A 13,917-nucleotide genomic window follows, 5' to 3' on the forward strand; every position below is an offset into this window, starting at 1 on the left:
ACATCAAAAGATGTGATATTATTGTTTTATGAGGCACTGGTCAGACCTCATGCTTAGTTGGGCTCATTTTGCGACAGAAAGGCTGTTATTGTACAATATAATGGAGTGCATGGGATAAATTCAGCTTTTGAGATGATTTCTTATAAGGAATTGCAAGCTGGCAGATGCACTGATTTCAAGTGAGACACCCATGTCCACCTGAAGGCAGAATATTCTCCAACAGAAAGAAAAGTGCAAAGTAGACAGATGAAATCCTTTGAAATTATATTCTCAATTTGACAAAATATGCTTGGTTTTTATGGTGCTTTCAATGCACGGTGCTTGGTCGTTATCATTATGCTCATCTTGCACAAGGGAAAAAGATACAGTGACTTGACAGAGGGCGCTTACGGAAGTCAGAGGCAAGGCCAGCAACAATACCATGAATTAATAGCATCAGCTTTGTTGAAGTCGATATTAAATTCTAATTTACTCCAACTGTCCCAGGGCTTAAGCACAGTTTTCCTGTCACTGTCTATTAATTTATCAATCTAACCAGGCAAAACAACGGTGGGCTAGCTTTTTTAGGGACAGGTGCTAGCTTCTGCTTGTAGCAGCCTCTTTGAGGATTGTTTTGAAAGGACACCTAGCCCCTCTAGACACCTAGCTGTGCTTGGGAAAAGGGAAGTCTAGTGCCAGTCTCTTTTTTCTGGGTGGACGTGGCACAACAGTTGGGCTTTAAGCATGGTTATGTATCTGAGCAATAGGTAACATTTGCTTGTGAGGGCAGTGCATGCCCTTACAGGCATTTCCTAGCTCCTCCTTGGCAAATGCAGCAGGCCAGATGGAACTGTTCCTTGGGCTGCCAGTTGGACCACCCTGGTTTGTACCAAACAGGATTTTAAAAAACCCAAGGGGATGGAAAACGTCTGAAAATTAGCAACTAAAAATAAACAGGAAATGAAGGCAGAACTGTTTCACATGAAGTGCCATAAGTACATGAAATAGAATTGTCCAGTTAAAATTATCAAAATGACGAATTTAAGTAAAAACCCTGGGAATAGTGAAAATAATGCCATGGCAGAAGGGAAAGGAAGAGTTCTATTTAAACAAAAAACCCTAAACAACCACAGCTACACCAATGCTATCACTGGAACCACACATGGTTATCTTCAATGTGAGGTAAAGGAATGCGTCCAGAAGCATGGGATTTTGAAGGTCTGAAACATGTTAACTTTAACAAGGTTCCTGTAACCTCCTTTGCAATTCCTTATTTGTCACAGCAGCTATGGTCTGTAGCTTGAATTTTTTTTTCCTTTAAGTAATCAGTTTGAGATATTAAGACTCAGGCCAAGTACATAATGGAAATTTGTATTCTATCATTTGTACTGCATACGCATGAGCAATTAGATAGGAGAAAGTTACTGCATAATAATGACAAGAACAACAGTTCTTTACTAGTTATCCAGGAACAGTTCTTAGGTTTTAATGCAGATTTTCCTTCCAGATGGATATAAGATGCTGTCGGTCTCTGAGGGCACATTATTTTCAATATACATTATTTAATGGAAACATAATGCCAAAGCGTATTAGCATCACCTACAATTTGATAGTACTGTTTAAAGCTGGAAAAGTCACAAGAGTCTCTCAAAATATACAGGGCACAATCCCCTATTGACAGGATAAAACCTAGGTGATCTATACAAGACCTTTTCCTTCTGCAGGTTCTGTTACTGCAGAGCTATGAAACTGCTTTCTGACCATTCCACTTAACACTCACAGCAGCAAAACGTAATACAGAAAATAAAGTATAAACAGACATTATTTATACAATGTATCATGTATGCTAATGTTGAGATACTGAGTAAAATACTGCAATACGCAATTCCTTTCGGTATTTCACTCATCTGAGACCTTGAGACACTGAAGTGTTTTCTAATTTTGGAGTTTTACACAAATGGGGGCACTGGAGCACTTTCATTATCTAAACAGTTCCCCAAAAAATTTAAACACAGTGAAGCACAATCAAGCCTTATCAGATAGATTATTAAGTAGGACTTGCTAGGATACTTGAACTGTTAACCAAAACAACATGTGCAGCACGTCTGTGCAGCAGCCTGGGAGCCTTAACAAGTCTTCCTGTTCTGCAAGGTGAGTTCCACTGAATAAAACTTGGTTCTGGGGAGAGGGAGCAGGGAAAGAAAACAACACCAAAACAGCAACCAAAAAAAAAAAAAAGATATCTTCCTTTCTTGCAGCACATACAGAACGCAAAGCATCCAGGACAGCAAAACGGAGAAGCATTTGAAGGATTTGGTGAACTCTCCCTACAGTTAAGGCCAGCAACACAGGCAGAATCTTAGGTGTTTCCATAGCATCTCTAAGTCAGCACTTTTTTAGATGGCTGTCTCTGAAGTGGCACCATAGAAATGAATCTCTCAGTGATGGTGCTTGTGTACCAAAGCTCTTAAGTTTGCAGGTGAAACAGCACTAAGTGTCTTTTTTTTCTTTTTCTAAATCCCAGTGCTACAAGTATAATCTGAAAATGACATGGTATTTTTCTGGTTCACTCTGCCTTACCAGTACTAACAACATTTCTATATTTGGAATTTAAAGTAATGAGAAGAAGACAGTAATTTAACACAAGAGAGGCTGGTTAGCAAAGAGGACATCATAAGACCAATCAAGATGGTGGCTAGAAACTGCGTCCTGCTTTAGTTGGCAGGCCACTTTCCTTTCTTCGGCTACTAAAGTGCCACTACAGTTTAATATTCTAAAAATATAATGCACAAGACAGAGCATTTTGTTGCTGTTTTGTGGGTATGTTTCTTTGCCATTCCAAGAAAATAACACAGAAGGGTCTTTACAGAAAGACGTTGGGGCAGATTCTTAGGTAGTAGAAATTATCATAACTGGAATCAACAGAGACGTGACAGTTTCAAATAGCTGATGAGCCTCCTCTTCTCTTTTACAAGTGGGCCTTGAACGTGCCCAGAAAAGGATCACAGAAAATCCCATCCCAGAATTTCCAGACATCAAGGACAAAAATCTGCCTCTGCTACAGGTTTTAGCAAATGTGCTACTGGTTTTAATGAAGCTCAGCAATTTTTACTTCTTTAATTGTTAGAGCATAGACACTTCCAAAGCTAAGAATTTTTCATTTTTTTCTGTAATTTAGAAATTTTCTGTCTCTCAGAGAAGAAATGGGCTATGTTTTCCTTTCCCAAATTTAAAATTTACATTAAGACCTAGACAACCAATAAATAAATGAATCAACCCATTAATTTAACATTTCCATTTTTTTTGTAACATGCAATATTTACTCATTTACCTAGAATTATTCATAGGACAAAAACAGAAAATCACCATTCTGAATTTTATCCATAGCTCAGGCTTCACACCAGAACTAAATAAGTCTCAATTACTACCTAGATATTTAATTTAACAATAGAAGGAAGCATGCATTTTCTCCATATACAACACTATTCTAATAAATATTTCTTCTACAATCTCTAACTTCCATAGTTTCTTTAAACTTTACTCTAATATTACTCTAAAGACTGCTGTAATATGAATTAGATGACAAAATCAAATGTAGATTGTCACTGTGCAGGGCAACATATAAAAACATATAAAATACACATGGGAAGTTAGCTTCTAAGGGGCTTAAAACACTAGAGATATATTAAACTAACTAAAATAATAAAAGTTCTTAAAATAGTTGTATTCCGCTTTCTATTTCACTATGTGCCTCATTCCAGTATCACCACTGTATCAGTAAATTTCCAAAAGCTAGGTGATTCAGGCACAGTTTTACCCATGACAACATGTGAAAATAAAATTAATGTTGATGCACATAGTACCACAAACTCAATATAGGTCCTGCAAATAGTGTTCTGTAGCAATACCCGCATTTTTTAGTGTCAACTAAAGTTTTTTAGTGAAAGCTAATTACCCATTCTCAGTATGAAACATCGATGGAGTTGGCGGTAGAATCATGCTTGGGTTGCAGCACTCCTCACCATCTCAGCCAAAATTCACACAGCCAAGGGTGTTGGCTACCTGTAGAACAGTGATATCATCATTTCCAATTGTCTGCTTTCTAAAGACATGTCAACAAAATCATAGTAACAACCATTATGGCTCTTTGCAAAGCTGTATTTCCACGAGCAAAGCAAATTTAAGAAATTGCAACTCCAGAGTGTTTTACATGTTTTGAAAATGTAAAACTGCTAACTATGAAAAAGAAGGAATTTTTATCATTCACTCGAACAGGAATATTTGAGTATTCATGCGCTTCTGACATATACTGATCCAACAGAACCTCAGTTCTTTGCCATCAGTTTGACAATAAATATTCCACAATGTTTATGAATATGCAGACTCATAACGCATTAAACCTATATGACAAAGCATAAGAGCTCTCAATTTCTCTTGCTTTATGTTAAAATAGTTATTCAGAGCACTTGATACCAATGAAAAATGCATGTTTATCACATATAGTACTTTAATAATATAAACTGCAGCGCTACAGTTCTTTTCTGGTTTGTGGATTGTCATACACAATGACTATAGCTTACATGCCAAAAGAAGCAATGGAACATTATTCTCATTTAAACACTATAGAAAGTTCCAGCACAGCCTGGCTAATTTACCGAGAAGATCTTAGGTAGTTTGGGAATGCAAGAAAAATTTCCTATTATAAGCTACTTAGCACTTATGAAGCGCTTTGTATTTTCACAATACTCCTCAAACAAGCATGTAAGTATTGTGGACGTTGTACAAGTAAGGTCACTGGAATGGACATCTTTCTCTAAGAAAGATTTAAAAACAATTTTTTTCTCAAATAAGCATCAGAATACATTGCAATGGTTTCTGTTTCAAAGCCAATCAGAAATCACAGCTTCCTCAACTGTTCAAAAGTTAAGTGGTACGTGAACCAATTTTATCGTCCTACCGATGCATGACTGAAAACATTCCATATTCATGTAAGATTAAAAATGTAAGTATAAAAATAAACATAAGTATGTAAGTAAACAGATATTGCATACGTAGCTAGCTAACTTCTTTGCACTCATAAGAAATAAAGTGTCAACGTGTTGCAATGCTGAAGTTCAGGTCCAGGCTAGAAGGATGCACATAATAAGGAGACGATCAAGAGAGTACTGATAAACTTAGGGGAACCTGTTCAATGGGCTCTAGATCAAGCCACAACGGAGAGGATAAAGCATATCTGAAAGAACCTTGATTTTATTATTCACTCTTCCTTCTCTATTTTATCATGAATTATTATCCATTACTTCTTTTCTGTTTTTCAGTGTGAGCCTTATTTTCCTTTTATTCATAAAGTTTTATTTTCTTCACAGAAAAGGATCTTTACTTACCTCTACCCACCAATGGGTGAATTGCTGCCTACTTGGAGAAAGGATGTAAAAAATCATAATGAACTCATTTAAATGTTACATCCTTTCAGAATTCCATCTCATCCTAACAGCTATAGGTAGGTGGATCTCAAGACACAGTGTGGAATCCTATTTGAGAAATCTCTAAATTAAGGATCGGTAAGAAAGAAGAGAAGTACAGGACTGTTTCCCTATCAAGTTCTTTCTCTAGAAGTGTCCCATTTGCGTCCTATACAACTCCCTCCCTGTAGGAACCAGAAAGGTAAGTAACTCGTAATTACTATGTTTTCTGCCTGAAATTACATTTTTAACATCATGTTAAAAATTATTATTAAAACTTTTTAAAACTCTGTCACCTACCTAAAAATACTGGAAACTTTAGAATTATTACCTGCCCACTCATCTCTGTCAAAACAATTTAGTTCTGCAGGCCTCCAGACTAGTTCATTGATTCCGTGGTACAGCAGCACTCTCAGGGAACATACAGCTGTCACTTAGAAGTGTTGCCCAAAGTTCTGTCTGTACAGATTACCTACTCCTGAGACATACAAGTGCCCGTGATGTCAAGGTTCAGACCCTTTGGAAAGCCATGCTTGGTTGAGCGGTACACAAACCTCCCAGAAGAACTGAAGATCTGGTGTGAGGTTATATAAAAAAACATGGGTCCAGAGACAACAGCCCACACAGTCCCCCTGGCTCTTTCAAGCTGCCAGAGGCAAAAGATTTGAATGTCCTCAGGGCCTTCCTCCATTACATATACTCAGATAAGTTTATCATAAACAGTTCCACTGAAAATACAGTGCTAGCATCTCAGACTTTATATTAGAAAAAAATGACTGCTGGAACAAAGTATTCCCTTGTGAACAACCAACCGACCCTTGAGTTCCAAAAAAATGTTGAATGGCAGTAGAGGCTCATTTGACTCCCACTCATACTTGGTCTGGTTTGCTAGCAAAATTCAACAACTAGTCCATGATACACAGATTGTCCTGCAAACAATGTATTTCCATATTAAAATCATGAAATATCATTATTCCGGTGGATGGGTCCGAAAAATTGGTCCTGACTATCGTCCTTTATGGAAGTCAACACTTAATCCACTGATGGCTATATCATGTCTGAGTGGAGACCTACACCTACTAATCTTGTCCCAGGACATAGAAAGTAGTCTGTAACTTTGTACCATCCCTGGGACACTATGGTTCCTGTTTTAAATAATTAATTAGGCCCTACTCTAAAAACTTATAAGGGGAGGAGGAAAGGTTAAAATGCTGGAATCGTGACCACTTTAAACCATGTTTTTGCCGGAATCAGAACTGAATCTCTGCAGTAAGGGTTAAGTGCAATCTGTTTACCTCATTCAAACAACATCTCGTCTGCAGTGACCATTCCTTGGGAAATGAGGGATTCCCTCACATCTGTAACAAATTATGTGGAGCAGTACAGCTCATCCTTAAAGTTCATTTGATAGTGATTGTAATACATGCCTTAAGGTTAGGATGGAGTGCTTAACTCAATCACTTGAGTATACACAGAATTTCAAATGCTGTAGAAGCCAGGCTGCATATAAGGGGATTGAGGACAACTCACCTGGAGATCAGGACCGTTATTGTTCATACCTCACCACAGGCAGAGCACATTCGTACAGAGAATACTACTACCTAACGGGGAAACATACAATAGACTAGAAGAAGTTTTCTATTAGAGCTGTCCAGGAACAGATGGTTCCAGCATCTGCTATTGTGTCTCCTTATCCTGGGTTATTTATTTATTTTTTAAAATATGGTTCGGCCTTAAGTTCAGTCAAAGTTCATTTGGCATCCACATCAGTTTACATCTTTATCCAAGGATCTTCTTTGTTCCTACATCTTACAGTCAAATGAAAGAAATGATTCACACATTGCCACCTGTGTGTGAACCTACCACCTACTTAGATTTATTTCTCACCAAAGTTAACAGACTCTTCATCTCAAGGTTTAGAAGAATGCACATGATCCAATCTGTCTTTGAAGACCACATTCCTGGCAAAATAGTATCAGCCTGCAGAACCAGAGAGTCCCAAAACCTGATGGTTCGACAGTGCTCCACGCGGACAAAGTAGCTTTATGACCACATCCTAAACTCCTAGCCAAACCGGTGTCTACATTCCATTTTAATTACAGTGAAGTTGAGCACCGTTTTTTAGTTCAAGGCTGACTATTGTAAATAATCTAAGATCCACATGCTTGAAATTTGCTGTGAATCACAGGAGCGTGAGGGCAGGGCAAGCAGGCCAAGCTCAGTCACTTCAGTGGTGGGTTCCCAAAGAACAGCCTCTGTAAGAATTAGCTGTTTACAAAATCACCTGCTTCTTCCAACTTTTTCTTTGCATGACTGGGACTCAGACTGTAGCTTTAATCCTCTCCAGACTGATCTCATTCGGTCAGGATTTAGGCTGCTAACACAATGCTCCCAATGCCCCTTCAGGGAAGCAAGATAGAAAAAGTTACTAAGGGTAAAATTTGTAACTGCACATCAGCGGAGGCTAAACGGACACTTCAAAAAGATGGCAAATGTATGCATTACACTGGCACGGAGAAGACCGCCTAGAAGTCCACATGAGCCGGCAGAAGCATGTGTGATGCCAGAAACGTGAGGCAGCTTTCGGCACCACTCTGAAGGCATTTAACACAGGCCAAAACGACTGATTTTGAGCATGCTGTTAGCATGTGTCTGAGAATGATTGTTAGGTACACCGGTACTTCCTTCCATATGCCAGGGCACTTGGTAGTTCTGAGAACAATGTGTCGAGGAGCGTATATATTTGAGATTAACTCCCTACTTTCCTAAAGGTAAATTATGCTACTGAATTAGACAGATCTTTCTGAAAGCTACATTACACATATGAATGAGACACATGCTCTTCTAGGAAAATACATCACAGTGGTTGCTGACTCCATTGTTATTTTCCACCTGTGGGAGAAAAGTTTTCTACTGTTTGGAAAGTAGCCTCGAAAAGCACAGTTAATACAGCATATATGCTCTATATGCAGCAATGCTGTACATGGTGCCTTACTATGCATTATATGAAAGCTACTATGAAGAATTTCCAAAAGCTCCTGTACCAAATATGAATTGGCTCACACTGATTTATGTAAGAGAGCAACATGCACATGCATCAACACAGAGAAAATCTGCGGCATCCTGTCTGACATCCCAGTCATTGACAAGCTCAGAGCAGAGCTTCATCACCGCTTAAGGTTCAACACTGCCAGGCTACAACTTCCATCCCCCCACTTAGGAGGCAACAAAGAATACTAGGCACGAACATTTAGGCCCATTATTTAGTTCTGGCATGCACAATATCACTTATTCAGAAAGACCTTTATTCCTCTGATAATTATTACAAACATTTCAGAGTTACCTTGATGACTTCTTATACAAATTGTTGCTACAGCAAGTTCGGCATACTTCAAACACTGGAGCAAGGGATAGCATACGCGTGGCTGGTAAACTGCAGCAGGCAGTGGGATTACTACAGACCCTGGTAGGAAAGAAGGATTTTCCCACAGCAGCTTCCTTTGTCTCTTTGTAATACACATAAATAGAGACCCGCTGTTGAGGTGAATTACAGCAGGTAGTGAAAGTACGCAGACGGCAGGCAAGAGGGCCTCTCAAGTCTTCATTCCCTTACAAAATGGTTTGCTTTATCTGCCTTCTTGTTAGCCTAGCCTACGTTGCAAAATTGAACACACGTCATTGAAGGTTTGTGTTAGCCGCTGACGTGATGTGCTAAAATAATCTGCAGTTCATATTCCCTGATGGACCAATCAAGTGGAGTTAACATCAGCCCAATACTGCTTTTGTACCCAGACGGGGCTCAGGTTTTTTTGAAGTCATGTTTAGAGAGTAGATGCATTTGTTTACAGTCCCAAATGGTCCAGGTGGCTTCAGCTGGTTTAGAGGATTTCTAAGAGCCATGGGGAACTCTGTGGTGGAGACATACCCTAAAAACCTGTCTGTGACTGTCTGGGCACCTATTTTCCCATAAAAAATATCCTAACAAGTCCTGTTCATTCATGTTATACCAGCTTTCACACCTCGTATTTGTGGTATGCAAAGACAAGCAACATGTTATTCTCAACCCCTTGAAACGATGTGGGCTATAGTATATGGTGGATAGAACCAACCAGAAATGTTCTGACCAAACTGAAAAAATTCTGTTACATCACAAACAGAAACACAAGCAAAAATATAATGGTTTTATAAACTTCTGACTGACCACAAGATGCTTTAACGAAACCGTTCCAGCAGTTTTCCTCCTTCATTACCAGAGGAGCTGCTACAGGGAATGGCCTTGCAGAGTTCACAGCTGTGGGGAACTCCTGACATAAAGACTCTCCGGGAGTCAGGGTTTCCTGATATTGCAGTTCTCTGCCTTGAAGCCACAGGAACCCTAGCCCCAGTGATGCAGCAGAGAGCCAGAAAAAACTCTCAGCTTCACTTCTAATGGGACTCTCAGGACAGTCAGGCTTTCACCCAAAAAAAGCCAGAAGCACAGCAGCCCAGACTGCCAAACCCTGAGATTCCTGCCCAAGTCCTCATTCCAAATTTCCAGATTCCTGGGTCTCTGTCCATCTAGCTGACAGAAAACAGGGAGATGGGACCTTTAAGTTTCAGGAGCCACAGCTGAGGCAGAAGCCTCAGAGCTTGGACTCTCAAGCTCAATGCTGTTGCAAAGTAATTTAAATGAACTGTCTGACTCCTTCAGAAAGACTTTTCTGCTTTCCTTTCTAAATAAAACATAGAAAATTCAAAATTAAAGGATTTTTCCTAGAATTGAATCTGGAAATAGAATTTTGAGCACCAACAGTGGAGAATCCATGATTGAGCATTTGTCGCTGGTCTATGACATAGAGTGACCCCAAGAAGAACACAGAATCATAGACTATCTCAAGTTGGAAGGGACTCATAAGGATCATTGAGTCCAACTCCCTGCTCCTTGCAGGACTACCTAAAACTGAGAAATAAAGTAGAATCATTGGCTTCACAACATATCCCAGAATTTAGGGAGAGTGCTTGAAATAACAACTATAATCATAGACTCATAGAATCGTTTAGGTTGGGAAAGACCTTTAAGATCATCAAGTCCAACCTAACACTGCCATCCCTCCACTAAACCATGTCCCTAAGCACCTCATCTACCCGTCTTTTAAATACCTCCAGGGATGGGGACTCGAGCACTTCCCTGGGCAGCCCATTCCAGTGCCTGACAACCCTTTCTGTGAAGAAATTTTTCCTAATGTTCAACCTAAACCTGCCCAGGCGCAACTTCAGACCATTTCCCCTTGTCCTATCGTCTGTTACCAGGGAGAAGAGGCCGACCCCCCACATGCTACAGCCTCCTTTCATGTAGTTGTATAATGTTACAATGGACTCAGTGAAAAGTGTAATGGTGATGAGATATGGAGAGATTCCACCTGACAAGCTTCTGAAAAAAAAAAAAAAAAGCTTTTTTTCTCTAAACAAAATAAATGGCAAAAGTGTGTTTCAGAAGCTCAACTCAAATGCCAGCTAAGACAAAAGCAGAGCCATCTCCAAGAGCTGAAGTCCACCTGCTTCACCTAGTGAAGCGTCCCTAATACAGAGGGGCGATCTTCCTGTACTAGTATCTTAACTAGCATAATTTCTCAGGTGCAGACCTAGGCAAGCATTGGTTTGCCTCCTAGCCTGCTTGAACACTGCAACATTCCTCCTCATGGCATGCCACATACTTGCCACCAGCACGGAAGGACAGAATTCAGCCCTGGTATCGCTCCTGGGAAGGCACGTCTCATACTGCATGGGCTTAGCTGTAAAAGTGAGGTGACTGCATGTGAAGTTCTTCTGTGCATCACAAGAATATGTAAATATGTGCCATCAGAAAACATCTGTTGGGATTTTAGGAGTAATTCAATGCTTCTGTTTGCTTCCATTGAACCTGACGCCACGAGATCACTTTGCCCAGCTTCTGCTCCTACCTGCAAACTTGTAACTGTATTTCCCAAAACTGACACTAGCTGCTACACGTAACCACACATTTCCTCTTCTGTTCCAACTACTGAGGAATTGACTAACTTTAAATCTTAAAGCAAGTTTCTTGGTGCAATTAAATTCCCTTGCGAAATACGTATGACTGTCTGAGAACAAACATAAAATCATCTGAGAAATAATAAATTCAAGTACATGCCACAATCAGCCTTACACTCTTTGAAGGGTATTCTGGCACATGTAATTCACACGATACAGGTACCATGAATTATCATGATATAGGTAATAATATAGATAATCAAGGTAATGGCACAAATAAGCACATTGTGCTTATCTCCTAGGCAAAACTAGAAGAAAAATCTAGCTACATTTAAACACTGTAGCAGTGGAAGCTTCCTTTTTTAAAACTTTCTAATCCTTTCACACGTAATTGGATTGTAACCCAAAGATTCTCATCTGCATCACACTCTCAGAGGTTGGAAGTCACCTGAAGCTGACACTCTGAACTGGCATATATTAATACTGACCTTAACTTTGCATTATTAAAAAGGTTTATAAATAAAATCGTGTATCGACCAGCTTGAAAAAAAATACTTTGTTAAAGAAGCCATCATGTACTTTTAAAGTGTGGAAAGGAACATAAGATTAAATCAGGTCTTGCACAAAACCCCAAGAATCAGCAGTTTCTATTCAGAGGTTGTAAAGAACATTCATCCTACTTCAAGTCTTCCTTATACATCTTTATATTACTCTATCAGCACAGAGCTTGAAGTTTTGAGCACTTTATGTTATACAAGGTCAACAGTACATTCCACAGAATTTCTGGGAAATGTCTCCATCACAGATCTGTGTAAAATTTCTATGTAGAAACTGACCTTCACAAACTGTCAGCTCTTTCTTAGTTTGGCAACTTGATCTAAATCCCATTTCGGGAAATCATTCTCTATTTAATTAATACACCTCAAACCCACCTCCTCTGAGAAATGGTACAGGTATACGTAGAAACGGATATTTGCGCAGGCAGCACTTGAAGGAGGTAGAAAGGTTATTTACTAATAGCTGTGTTACTTTGATCATATAGATTTATATTCCTCGCTTCCTCTCTCCTTCAGCGAGACAGGAACTGTGAGGACCGGCCCACAACTGCTCAACAGAAATTTGCACTGACCGTCTGTTTTCAACAGGGTATCCGCCCCCAGTCACTTCTTTCCACTGAGTTCCAGCTTCCCGCTCCAGTAAGGGAGATGCAGGGCACAAGTATGCAATCTACTTGAAAAATACGAGCACCTGCTTACAGGGGGAAAGGGACATACAGATCTCCAGCTGTGTCCTTTTGCCACTGCAATTCTGCCAGCGTAACCCTCTGTAAGGAGCCTGCTTGGGAATAAAAGTGACTTTATTCTGGTACCATTATTCTGCTTTACACCAGAATCACTTTTATTTCAGAATAATCTATGTAATAATCCAGAGTAATAAAAATGGCGTAGCTGTTGTAGTAGAACTAAATTGCTACAGTTCTGCCGGTCAGGTTGCTCATGGAACACGTTCACATATTGCAAAGCATTACTTTTTTTCTAAAACCACAAAGCGAGGATGCTCTATCACCAGTGCTGTTGATATCCTAAGGGATATCCTTACCTCACTCATTGGCACGAGTGCTGGGGCCCATGCGCTACCAGAGGCCGCCCTCATTCACGCTGGTGTAGCTCAAGCCTTGCTTGGGAACATTTTCAGCCAGATGAGAGTCAGTGGTAAGACAAGTGGTGGTCATGAGTTTAGGAACCACTAGCCTTCAAGAAATGCACTTAAAGGGAGAGGAAACAGTCTTCATGTCTAACTCAGTGATTTATCTGATGTACTATTTGTCCATGCCAAATTCCTATTTAGTCCAGTGCGGACTGTTTAAGGATAAGAGTTCAAACGTAAATCTGAAGAGGCGCATTTTCTTTGGTTAAAAATAAACGCAAGGAGAACAGTAACAGGCCCTAGCTGCTTTAGAAACAACGCTACTGCACATCAGGAACTCCATGGCAATACTTCTTTCCCTTTCTCCCTCCTAAGGGGGCTCTCTGGGTACAAGCCATTTTTTCCTCTATCACAGGGATTAGCAGCAAGTCCCTGGTAAACAGACCTCGGGGCTCGGTTGGTCCAGCTGCCCTTTACCGCTAGGTCAGTGGCTGGAGCTGCACCCGCGCTACAGCTGCCTCCCAGGACTTCCGCTCCTTCCTCTCCCACACCTCCTCGCTGTGTTCCAGCTCCCTCCTCCCACCCGCGGGCCCCTGTACCACCTCCTCCTCAGGAACCTCGGCCTCTACCCTGGGCTGGCACTCTCTGGGCTTGCATCTTTCTCCTTCCAAAATTCACTTCGCCCCTATTCACACTGGGGCGGCCTTTCCCTTTCCAGTTGGCTCCTGGTCTCCCAGGTGCCTTCTTGCCACCAAGTGCCAGATGCTCGGTTCGCCCCACTCTGCCCACACGCAGGTCTCCGTTCTCAGCACACCGGGAGGACGCTCACCCCTCTGCACCC

The 13,917-nt window shown here is 40.5% G+C and overlaps 1 protein-coding gene across 1 annotated transcript in view; it reads left to right on the forward strand.

Annotated features, from left to right (window-relative positions):
- Positions 1-7,926: 7,926 nt before the first annotated feature.
- Positions 7,927-13,917, forward strand: part of LOC104130596 (hedgehog interacting protein) — a 79,545-nt gene continuing 73,554 nt past the window's right edge. Inside the window, exon 1 of the mRNA XM_035899191.1 lies at positions 7,927-8,012. Coding sequence (XP_035755084.1) covers positions 7,927-8,012 — 86 coding nt within the window. The remainder of the gene's footprint in view (positions 8,013-13,917) is intronic.

Source organism: Egretta garzetta, unplaced genomic scaffold (assembly GCF_000687185.1).
Source record: "Egretta garzetta isolate BGI_Z169 unplaced genomic scaffold, ASM68718v1 scaffold258, whole genome shotgun sequence".
NCBI lineage: Eukaryota > Metazoa > Chordata > Aves > Pelecaniformes > Ardeidae > Egretta > Egretta garzetta.